General features: G+C 38.3%; 1 protein-coding gene across 4 annotated transcripts in view; it reads left to right on the forward strand.

Moving 5' to 3' along the window:
- The first annotated feature begins 775 nt into the window (after positions 1-775).
- The window catches only part of LOC144960851 (uncharacterized), a 22,192-nt gene continuing 10,057 nt past the window's right edge, over positions 776-12,910 (forward strand). The window contains exons 1-4 of one of the 4 annotated variants that reach the window (XM_078894233.1): positions 840-1,307; positions 7,074-7,175; positions 10,972-11,193; positions 12,418-12,546. In XM_078894233.1, the coding sequence (XP_078750359.1) occupies positions 11,088-11,193; positions 12,418-12,546 (235 nt within the window). In that variant the 5' untranslated portion in view covers positions 840-1,307; positions 7,074-7,175; positions 10,972-11,087. Of the gene's footprint in view, positions 1,308-7,073; positions 7,176-10,971; positions 11,194-12,417; positions 12,547-12,910 lie in introns of all 4 variants that reach the window. The other 3 variants (XM_078894230.1, XM_078894229.1, XM_078894232.1) reach the window with 3 other exon arrangements.

Raw genomic sequence — 12,910 nt, forward strand, 5'->3', positions numbered from 1 at the left:
CGGTATTATGTCGGGATGGACCAGATGCTAAAAAGTCAAATTATAGTCAAACTGGTCAAAAAATTGAAACGTAGGTATTTAGCACAGTAAAATATGATATTCCTTCTCCTCTATAAAGCATAATAAACTCAACTTAAGTCTGGTATTTCTGGCTGTAAATCCCATTTTCAGCATCTTAATCATCCCGACTGAATACAGTTTTGAGACGAAGGGTCACATATTATAAACTTTAAATTGAACACATAGTTTTATGCTTTGGTACGTCATATCCGGCAGGCGGATGCTATGAGTCTTTCTTAACTAAAACAAAATTTGCGGCTATGTTGTCTTGTGGTATGACACTCACTTTCGAATCGGAAGTTCCTGTGTTCAAACCTCGCTCGGCGCATAGTTGAGTCCTTGGAAAAGACTCTTTACTCACATTTTCTTAGCATACTCAGGCATGTAAAACAGAGTATCTGGCCGTTAACAGCGTTGTCTCTGTCGGGAAAAAAATGATATTATCGTCTAACAGGCGTTATGCCTCGTTCAACATGTTATTTGTTGTAAAGCGCTGCTTTGAGCACGTTTAGTGGATATTGCGCTTTATAAAACTTCAATATTTTTATTAACGAGTAACACGTAACATGTAGAACGAGAAATAACGTCTGTAAGGCGACTATATCAGTTTTCCCCCGAAAGAGACAACGCTGTTAACGGCCAGTTACTCACATTTCTTTATCAATTAAACAATGTTTCTTCAGTGGGTATTATCTCAATATGTGTGTCATAAAATATTCTAAAAATTCAAGAAGAGCTGATAACATGATTCATTCAACGACGAGAAGACACTACCTATTACAGTCTTGATAAAAATACATACCAGCCTTTATCATTGTCGTCACTTCTGTGGAGATTAATAATATCATTGCGTCTACAGTAGTTTTTAAGGAAAGGAAGGACAGCAAAAGACAGTGATACAAAAATTCAGCCAGAAACTGTGAACGATTTTAAAGAAAAAATATTATTTAAAGTAATGAATAGAGATAAACATAAGATCTTCGAGAAAGAATAATAATAATAATAATAAAAGAACAAAATACCAACTTTACGAAACGTTTCGAGATCAAAATTCTTCTTCAGCCACTGAGAGAAACAGAAAAATATATTATATACTTTAACAAATAAAATTGAAAAATATTTTTGCTCGCGAAGAGAAAGAGTTATTGAATTAAGATTTATTGTGTTCAACTGTGTTATTTAAACTTCCAGTATGTTGAAATTTTCACATTCTCTCTTTTGGATTCTCAATATTCAATTTTTGATCGGTAAGTTTGGAAATGGAATCAACAAGTAGAATATTAATAAATATATCATATATATATATATATATATATATATATATATATATATATATATATATATATATTATTTTTAAAATATTTATCACAATGTTGGAGTCAGTCTGCATCGATGTTTCAGGCCTTTTCAGGACTTTTCAGCCATCGCCAGGACTGTGTGTTACATGAGTTTGGTTATATATATATATATATATATATATATATATATATATATATATATATATATATAATATATATAAATATATATACATATATATATATATATATATATATATATATATATATATATATATATCAATTTCAAGGACTTATCATGATCAATGCGTTACCCAACAGGCCATATGTAACCATATTTTTATTTCATAAAGTGCCAATCTCCTGTTAGGCGTTATTTTTTTTCTGTTCTTGCACTCGTACACTATCCGTCACTGTCTTTATCCATGTATTTATTCACATCTGAATAGAGTGGGGTAATGTGTGTAAGGTGCTTTACCAACCAAAAAAAACAACCTCGGGCTAGAACTTTCCACGATTACTGTTAACAATACGACCAAAGAGCAACACGATTTCCTTATTAACCATATCCTTACCAACTATGGGGAAATCTTCATATTCTTTACGATACAACCAACATTTTTCTTATTCAAATTTCTCTTGTACATCATAATTTTTTTTTTTAATGAACCATGTGTTGTTGAGCATATTTTGCTATAGAAACTATTTACAGCAAGATCTTTACTGCTATTGTGTTTGAGGGATAAACATTATTTTAGTGTTAGTTGGGTTTGACGTCTTCGGGATAATCCTGAACATGACTGGTAAGGAGAGAGTTAACCCTCTCCTTACCACCTACAACAAAATCGTCACATTTGTTACGACACAATATACATTTTTTCTTATTCAGATTTCGATAGTTTGTACATTACAATGATCTTTTTTTAAAATGAAAAACAACATAAAGTTGTTTTGTAGAGAGATTGTTTGAGTGTTAAAAAATCAATTACCTGCTGGGTAAGCCTGTCATTTTTGGGAAAATACTGAAAATGATCGGTAAGGAGAGAGATATAAAAAAACATTTTTAGGAAAAATTGCCATTTTGAGACAAGCATAGTTGAATTCTTAGAAAAGGCTCTTGACGAACAGTTTCTGACCGTAGTAATCCTTCAAAGCCATAAGGCTCATGAGCCGGATTTTATCCAGGTTTCTATAGAACATTGCTTGTTACACTTTGGACAGGACGCTAGACTGTCGCAAAATACTTTCCACCAGATCAAACAAATTGAGTTGAAGTGAAATGACTTGCTCCTCGGTACCTTTCGGGTACGAAGCAGCAGCTGCAGCCTCTTATGGTTCACACTACTATGACGATCGACCCAATCAGCAAAGTCCGGTCCGCATTCGTGCACCGTCGCGAACCCGCCTGGTAGCATCGTCACAACACACCTTTCGACTAGATGCTCTGCCGTCTCGGGTTCTTGCCCACAGCGTGGACATATTGGACAGGAAGTTAGACCCCACCGATGTAACGCACTTGCCGTTAGGCAGCTCCTCGACCGAAGCCGATTCGCAGCTACCCAGTGTCTCCTCTTACTGGTATCAAAGGGTACGAAGCAAAGACCGTATCGCAGAGCCACCCCTTAGGGGCGCCCGACAGCTCAGTTAGAAGAGCGCTCGCTTTACACGTAAAAGGATCGAGATCGAGACTTGGCGCAGTTGAGATATTTTTCTGACTCCTACCCCTCTCTGAAACTAAAAGGTTATTAATTCGTACAATAAGAAAAAGACAAATGCAATTTTTAGGACACCTAAATCGACATAAATGTATTGAAAATCTTGCTCTCACAGGAAAGATAGGAGTGGAAATGAGTAAAGGTAGACTAAGAAAAACATATTTGAATAGTTTGAACAGCTGGGTGACATAGAAAGAGAAGAGTAATATTAGTTTTCTGAGGTTATCTGATCAAAGAGATGAATGGCGTATCATGATCACCGATGTCTGGCACAGACTTGGTACTTGAAGAAGAAGAAGACCCCTCTCCACCCAGCAATAATTGGGTAGCTCAGCCTATTAGATCTGGCGGAGGGTATTTTGCAATAGACCAGCTTCCTATCCAAAGGGTAGCCAACACTTGCTTTTCTCCGTTTCACGCTATAGAAACCGGGGAAAACTCCGGCTCCACGGGCCTTTAATGGCACTGAACGACTACAATGAGCATACGATGGCTACGATGAGAGCGAGTTAAATGAGATCGAATTGTCCAACTAGGATAAAATAATTGAGCTTTTATATAGATAGAATGCGCTTGGCCCAGGAGTTCACAACATTGCCATCCGGAAGTATAACGGACCAACACACAAACTCTGTGTAACCATGAACTTTTATAGTCTGGTTAATACAGTTTAGTGAGAACAACTCACAAACGCGGATGGCAAAAACAATAACAAAGGCCTGAGTGACGTCATCTGCATACTATCTATAGTACTGAAAGCGCCTTACAAGGGGTCCCTGGCTAATAGCAACACTTAACATGTAGGACGAGACATAACGCCTGTTAGGCGATATTACAAATTTTTTTTTCGGACAGACAACGCTTTTAACGGCCAAGTACTCATTTTACACCTGAGTACTGTGACAGAATGTGAGTAAAGAGCCTTTTTGAAGGACTCAACTATGAGCCGAGCAAGGCTCGAACACAGGACCTTCCGATCCGAAAGCGTCATACCACTAGACCATATAGCCGCTCGGTAGCCAAACTGGTAGCACAAAGACAATAAGATAAATAAAAGTTAATATAATTCTCTTTGTTCATCCCATACGGAAAATTGTCTTTTGGGTCTTTTCCAAGGGAAGACTTGAGTAACCGGCTATATGTGACCCTTCGCCTCAAAACGGTATTAAGTCGGGATGGTTGAGATGTTAAAAATTGAATTTATAGCCAGAAATATCAGACTTGTGTTGAGTTTGTATGTTTCATTGAGGAGAATGGATACCATATTTTAGGGTGCTGATGCCAACAGTTTATATTTTTGACCAGTTTAACATTAAATTCGGCTTTTCAGCATCTGGTTCGTTCCGACATAATACCGTTTTGAGACGATGGGTCACATATGGTCTAGTGGTATGACACTCGCTTTCGGATCGGAAGGTCCTGGGTTCCTGAGTCCTTGGAAAAGACTCTTTACTCACGTTCTCTCACCGTACTCAGGTGTAAAATGAGTACCTGGTCGTTGACAGCGTGGTCTCTGTCCGAAAAAAATGTAATATCGCCTAACAGGCGTCATGTCCAGTCTCAGATGTTGCATGTTGCTGTTGGCCAGCCACCCCTTGTAAAGCGCTTTCAGCACTTTTAGTGGATATTGCGCTATATAAAAGCTCAATTATCCCAAGATTTGAGCTGCAGGGCAGTGCCGCAAACTGAACGAGGGCGAGGTGACTTGACAATAACGAGTTAACGAAATCAACGTCGACCGACGAACGACGAGCAAGAAAGCCCGGATCTACCCGCTAAAGTCACTAAAAAGTACGATTATTAATACTGCGTATTTTGGTGACGTAAGAGAATAGATCCGGGTTTTATAGCTGTCGTTCGCAGTTCGATGTCGATTTCGTTAACTTGCTAATAACGAAAAAGGAGTGGAAGACAACTTCATAGTTTCTCTAACGAGAATAATAGGGTTCAACAGTCGTGACGTCACGTCTCACGAAACTGGTTCTAAACTGTCAGAACAATGGCGGATGCCATAATCTCCATCACCGCCCTTATGAAATATTTCTCCGACCAGCATAAATTAATGTATCCAGAGGAGAAAATCGTTATAAATCTGATCATGTTTTCACTTTTACACATTCTGATCACATGGCATGTGAAAAAGTTCTATCCAGCATGAAGAATATAAAGCAAGAGTACCGATTTTCTTTCTTTAGAACCAAGCTGCTGGTTGCTGGGCGGACGTGACTTTGGACTATTGAATCCTATTCACACAATCTCTCTTTTTGTATATTCTAAAATTATCGTAAGCCGTCGTGACTAGGTGTGACCATTTCTCATATGTGACCCTTCGTCTCAAAACGGTATTAAGTCGGGATGATTAAGATGCTGAAAATTGAATTTGTAGCCAGAAATATCAGACTTAAGTTGAGTTTGTTTGCTTTATAGAGGAGAAGGAATGCCATATTTTACTGTGCTAAATACCAACGTTTCATATTTTTGACCAGTTTAACTATAATTTGACTTTTTAGCATCTGGTCCATCCCGACATAATACCGTTTTGAGACGCTTGGTCACATATAAAGAGCACCGATTTTCTTTCTTTAGAACCAAGCTGCTGGTTGCTCTCTTTTTGTATATTCTTAAGTTATCGTTAGCCGTCTTGACTGGGTGTGACAGTTTCTCATTATACGTTTTTATCTCCAAGTACGAGTATGTCGGTTATCAAAAACTGAAGTGTTTTTGAAATATCAACACGTCAATTTCTCATAGAATATACGGTTTGACACGATGTGTTGTCTCGTAACAGCACTTTTTTTTTGAGATTGATAACACAAAGAAACACACCGGTGGTTGGGAAGAAGAAGGTCGAAGGACAGTAGATTTATGATACAAGATGGTCAACGACAGTTTTGCCTTACCCTGCATAAAGACTATTATAGATAGTATGCGCTTGGCCAAGAAGCTCATAACATTGCCATCCGGAAGTAAAACGGACCAACACACAAAACTGTGTGTATCCATGAACGTTTATAGTCAGGTTAATACAGTTCAGTGAGCATTACTCATAAACGCGGATGGCAAAAAACAATAACAAAGACCTGAGTGACGTCATCTTCATTCTATCTATAGAGTATTGAAAATTATGGCTAGAAAACTCGTCCTTCTAGTATGGATCAATTAAAATGACTGTCATCACGTTGAAAACTATCAACCCTGAGATTTATTTATGAAGTCCCAGGTTTTATTGATTTTGCTAGAATGGGGGTCATTAAATAAATAAATAAATAAATAAATACATAAATAAATAAATAAAAGAATTCCCTTTATTCATTACTAAGGGGAATTATTTTCTTTAGGATCTATTCCAAGGGAAGACTGGAATAACCCAGGCGTTAGCCGCAGTTTAGCGCCGCAAAGTGAGCTAAAACTAAGTGACATGTTCATGGTCACAATAATAATAATAACAATAATAATAATGATGATGATAATAATAATAATAATAATAATAATAATAATAATAATAATAATAATAATAATAATAATAATAATAATAATAATAATAATAATAATAATAATAAATTCCCAGGTTTGAGAGTTTTAATTCCGTGTTCCGTGTCTTTGGGGGTCCCAATACGCAGTTCAGTTGGTAGAGCACTCGCTTCACATGCAAAGGGACCGAGATCGATCCCGGGTGCAGTCGAGATTTCTTTCTGACTACCCAAATTGGGTAGATGTTTCAGTTAGATCTGGCAGAAAGTACTGTGCGATAGACTGGCGTCCTATTCAAAGGATATAAAAATAATTGCTAATGCCCGTTTCAAGCCATAGGAAACGGGATAAACTCCGGCTCTTTGAGGCTCATGGGGACTACTGACATTTTAAAGGGTATTTGACAAGATGTGGGTCATTTTAAGCGATCGATATATGGACAACTTCTTCTAGGTCCATGCCTGGTCCAGGCTTCGGATACTGCATGAATTATCTCTCTCCATTCCTCCCTGTCTCTTGCTTTTTCAAACAGCTCTTGGATTGTTAGGTTGGTGAAGTCCTTCAGTTGGTCTATGAGTGTTTTTCTTTGTCTTCCCCGGACGCGTTTACCAGGGATTTTTCCACAACTTGCCAGGTATTCATTCTTTCCTTACTATGTGTCCAAAAAAGGATAGTCGTCTATCCGCTATTAAGGGCAACAGTTGAGCTTTAATATAGCGCAATATCAACTGACCATGATCAAAGCGCTTCACAAAGGGGCCCTGACCAACAGCAACGAGACAGGACGCTATTAGGCGATATTATAACTTTTTTTTTTTTCCGACAGACACAACGCTATTGACAGCGTGTACTCATTTTACACCTGAGCACGGTTAGAGTAAAGATAATGTTCCAAGAACTCAACTATGCGCCGAGCGAGGCTCGAACCCAGAGCCTTCCGATCCGAAAACGAGTATCATACTACAAGACCACATAGCGGCATAAGGGCGAGTTTTAACCAAAAATTTAAACCAGATACGTGTTTGTACAGAATGAATCGCTTAAAAAAATCTCTCGAGTTATCAGATTATCTATTGAGTATGGGAAACAAGGTCAAAAGGACAACTCTTGAGTATGAGATAACTTGTCTTAAAACGAATTAGTTGATACTGGCGTAGCCATCACACGTTGCAAATGTGACCAAACGTCTCAAATCGGTATTATGTCGGGATGGACCAGATACTAAAAAGTCAAATTATAGTCAAACTGGTCAAAAATATGAAACGTTGGTGTTTAGCACAGTAAAATATGATATTCCTTCTCCTCTATAAAGCAAACAAACTCAACTTAAGTCTGATATTTCTGGCTACACATTCAATTTTCAGCATCTTAATCATCCGGACTTAATACCGTTTTGAGAAGAAGGGTCACAAATAGTAACTAAACACTTATTTTGAAGGAACGAGGGAAGAAAGTAGTGACGTTACACCTTGGACAGAATTTGAAGCGACTGTTTCGGGGTCGTGGATGGCTCATATAGTAGAGTCACGATCTCCCTGGCCAGGCGGAGTTGTCGTACAAGTACGGTCGCGGGTTTGAACCCCCATCGCCTTTTTATTCTCTGTTGTCTTCTGGCACTTTCCTATTCACTTCATTTCTTGTGACGTCACACCTTCTACTTTACTGGTTCCTAAATCAATGGAAGTATGTATCTAACCAGTCCTTCGGAGGTCAAAATAAATGAATAGGTTATAAATTGAATCAAAAAGTGGTAAAACTATTTTAGTAGCGAGTTGTATAGGCAAATTATAAGAATAGGATTTAATAGTCTGATGTCACATTCGCCCAGGAACCAGCAGCTTGGTTCTAAACAAAGAAAATCGGTACTTTTTATTCTTCTTGATGGCTCGAACTTTTTCACATGTCATGTAATCAGAATATATAAAAGTCAAAACATAATCAGGTTTAGAATTATTTTCTCCTCTGGAAACACTTTATACTCGTCGGAGAAGTATTTCATAAGGGCGTCCGCCATTGTTCTGATAGTTTAGAACCAGTTACTATGCGTCATTACGAGGGAAGTGACGTCACGCGACTGTTGAACCATTACGGAAAGTAAAGGATTGAGGAAGGATGATCGTTATTGACTACCAGCATTTATTTAGTCTATAAAATAAGGTGCCATCACGCTGAAACTAGAAGACAATTTACGCAAGGGATGTATACGGTCCCTCGGAAGAGCTGTTTTACGTTTCCAATAAGGTAGTGACAAGTTTTGGTTTACATCACGCTTGTCTTCCTAATTATAATTGATTTTTAAGAGACAAAAATGGACGAATAACATATTACAGAAATTAGAAATGTCTTTAATATGTGAGATACAAATTTCATCAATGTACATGCATAATCCTTGTGCGGCTATGTGGTTTTGTGCTATGACACTCGCTTTCGGATTAGAAGGCCCTGGGTTCGAGCCTCACTTGGCGCATACTTGAATCCATGGAAAAGGCTCTTTACTCACATTCGCTCACCGTGCTCAGGTACCTGAGTACCTGGCCGTTGACAGCGTTGTCTCTGTCCGAAAAAAAAATGGTACATCGCCTAACAGGCGTCATGTCCCGTCCTAAATGTTAAATGTCGCGTTGGCCAGGGGCCCCTTGTAAAGTGCTTTGTGCACATAGTGGATATTGCGCTAATTTTTTTTATAAAGCTCAAGCTCAGCTCATAATGTCAATAAAAAATAATGAGCATTTATATAGTGCAATATCCACTTAACGTGCTCAATGCGCTTTACAAGGGGTCCCCTGGTCAACAGCAACATTTAACATGTAGGACGAGACATGACGCCTGTTAGGCGATATTACAATTTTTCGGACAAAGACAACGCTGTTAACGGCCAGGTACTCATTTTACACGTGAGTACGGTGAGAGAATGTGAGTAAAGAGTCTTTTCCAAGGACTCAACTATGCGCCGAGCGAGGCTCGAACCCAGGACCTTCCAATCCGAAAGCGAGTGTCATACCACTTGACCACATAGCCGCACATATGGCAACACCAAAAGACCCAGTGGGCCCATGGAGCGGGAGTTTATCTCCGTTTCTATCGCGTGAAAAAGACAATAGAAATTACCTGCTATCCTTTGGATAGGACGCTAGTCTATCGCAAAGTACTTTACCCCAAATCTAACAGACTTCGCTACCCCTTCACTAATGGGGGACATTGGGGGGCGCGGGGGAGGGGATCAGAAAAAAATCTCGACTGCACCCGGGATCGATCTTGGTCCCTTTGCGTGTGAAGCGAGTGCTCTACCAACTGAGCTATTGGGACTCTCTATAGATAGTTATAATGAACGCTATATCGGTTCGGTTTGAGAGTATTTCCCCTCCAACAATAAGCCCTTTAACAATGTGTGGTATCAGACCTGCAAATTAGAAAACGTTGGTCAAAGAATTCTCACGACATGCGACTGTGTCTTCAGGAATGAAGAAATATGAATAGAACAGCTTCCAAAAAAAAACAGAATAAAACTAGAGTTTTTATAAAACGCAATATCCACTCGAAGTCTCAAAATGCTTTACAAGGGAACAAAGACCAACAGCAATACGTAGAAGTAGAGTCATTTTATTGTGTTGTATTCCACTGTTCCAATCAAAGCTCCTCAGCATCCCTGACATACTCTGGAAAAACACAAATATAAAAATTTGGCCAGAAAACTCGTCCTTCAACTATCGATGGATTTCGCGACTTCGCGAAGTCCCAAGTTTGAGAGTTTTTGCCAATATGATTGTCATTTAAATTGATCGATATTTGAAGGATGAGTTTTCTGGCAAATTTTTAAAAATATGTGACCCATCGTCTCAAAATGGTATTATGTCGGAACGAACCAGATGCTTAAAAGCCGAATTAAATGTTAAACTGGTCAAAAATATAAATTGATAGCATTATCACCCTAAAATATGGTATCCATTCTCCTCAATAAAATATACAAACTCAACACAAGTCTGATATTTCTGGCTATAAATTCAATTTTCAACATCTTAACGAACCCGACTTAATACCGTTTTGAGGCGAAGGGTCACATATGTGGTTGTCCAAAGTACGGCAATCCCGTCAATCCTGTGCAGGTCGTTTACAGCTGGTAGCTCGAGTACGAAATATCAGACTTGTGTTGTGTTTGTATGTTTTATGGAGGAGAATGGATACCATATTTTAGGGTACTAATGCCAACAATTTATATTTTTGACCAGTTTAACTATTAATTCCGCATTTAAGCATCTGATTCGTCCCAATATAATACCGTTTTGAGACGACATATAATCATTAAAAGAAGTGAGTTACGTCATTGTCATTGTAATTCTATAAATAAACGTTTAAGATTATACACCGTTTTTTATGATATGGTACATGGCGTTGGATGCTCATATAAATTCTATTTCTTTATCTCTTGGCAGTTGTTTCGTCGCAGTATGTTCCTGAGAAGAGGAATGACTCCTGTACGACGATAACAAGCGGTCTGCCTGCCTGTAACCTTGACAATAACTTTTGTGGTTACTACACTAGTAGATCCATGGACAGCGGTCATCTTCAGTGGAAAGTGGTGGCCAGTGAAGAAGGAAAAGTCGGCAGTAGCCCTGGCATAGATGGTCACTGGCAACCGACAAAAGGGAAGAAAGGTTTGTTGGTTTGTTGATTCTATCTTTCTTTTATAGAAGAAACGAAGCTGACGTCGCTCAGCTATTTGTCATTTTTTAGACCTCATGTTAGTAATTAGTTTATATATATATATATATATATATATATATATATATATATATATATAACAGTTAGACTGTAGAGGGAACGAAGTTGACGTCGCCAGCCCTGTGTCATTGTATTAGTTAGACTTCATGTCAGTGATCAGTAATAAAACAATCAGAATATAGAAGAAACGAAGTTGACGTCAGTCAGCTCTTTGTTATTATGTGCCGGAAGTTAGCCATGCTTTGTCAACAAGACGTATGCGAGCCTGTAACCTTGACAGTGTTTTAATTTTCGGTTTACTACAGGAATGTATCCATGGACAGCGGCTATCTTCACTGGAAATTGGGTGACCAGTTAACTCAGTCAACCCTAACACCGACTATATCCGTAGTATACCCCAGGTTACTTTTACCCCATGCCTATTTATTACATTTTTCTGAGACAACTTTTAGGCGTAGTATCGAAGCTAATGTTTTTAATTTTTACGTATTAATGGTAGTTGAATAAAACTATCTATGTCCATGCTCATTTTTAATACTTTTCTTCCAATTTTGAAAAGTGGCAAAAATATCTAGGATTGAGTGAGTTAAGAAGCGAAAGTTGACATTAGCCCTGGCATAGATGGCACTGTAAAATGAGTACCTGGTCTGTCTATGTAGGAATATTTGTTATGTATTGCTTTACAGCTATCAAGGCTCGTCCTACTTGTTAAGTGTTACTGTTGGTTTAGAACCCACTGTAAATCACTTTGATCACGTTTAGTGAATATTGTGCTATATATAAAAGCTTTAAAATATTTTTGTTAAAATTGAGCTTTATATAGCGCAATATCCACTAAATATGCTCAAAGCGCTTTACAAAGGGTCAACAGCAACATTAAACATTTAGGACGGAACATGCCGCCTGTTAGGCGATAATACAATTTTTCGGACAAAGACAACGCTGTTAACGGCCAGGTACTAATTTTACACTTGAGTGCGGTGAGAGAAAGTGAGTAAAGAGCCTTTTCCAAAGACTCAACTATGCGCCGAACGCGAGGCTTGAACCCAGGACCTTCCGATCCGAAAGCGAGTGTCATACCACAAGACCACATAGCCGCACATAGAGATAAGCTTCAGTTGTTTGTTTTTTTTTAATTTCTTTTCTCTTTTTACCAGGTAAATTTGCCTCTTTAAATGTGAAGGATCCCCTCGTTCCAAAAGGTTCCAAGGCTAGACTAGATGGTACGATAACAGGAAATTCAATCAAGGCGGCGTGTTTAGAGATACACTATGCAACTACAAGCGGTGAGTACTGAAATATTCTGTTGTACTCCTAGGTGTACAATGCAGTGATTTTTTTTTCAAATCCCTCCTAACTTTCTCATGATTTCAAACAACTCATACACATTTTGGCTCACAGCGTCCCCTGCATAATTTTATAACCCACCGTCATTGATTATTTTACAGCCTGCCTAAATTACAAGGACGCCGATGATATAACAATTAAACAATACTCTTCAACAATCGTAACGTCACTTCCTTCCAAATGACGCATGGTAACTTAGTAACACTGGCTCTAAACTATCGGAACAATGGCGGACGCCGTATGAAATATTTCTCCGACGAGCATAAAAGCGTATCCAGAGGAAAAAAAACATAAATTTGATCA

This window comes from Berghia stephanieae, chromosome 15, assembly GCF_034508935.2.
Source record: "Berghia stephanieae isolate SIO BIC M18660-M18661 chromosome 15, UCSD_Bste_1.3, whole genome shotgun sequence".
NCBI classification, from domain to species: Eukaryota; Metazoa; Mollusca; class Gastropoda; order Nudibranchia; family Aeolidiidae; genus Berghia; species Berghia stephanieae.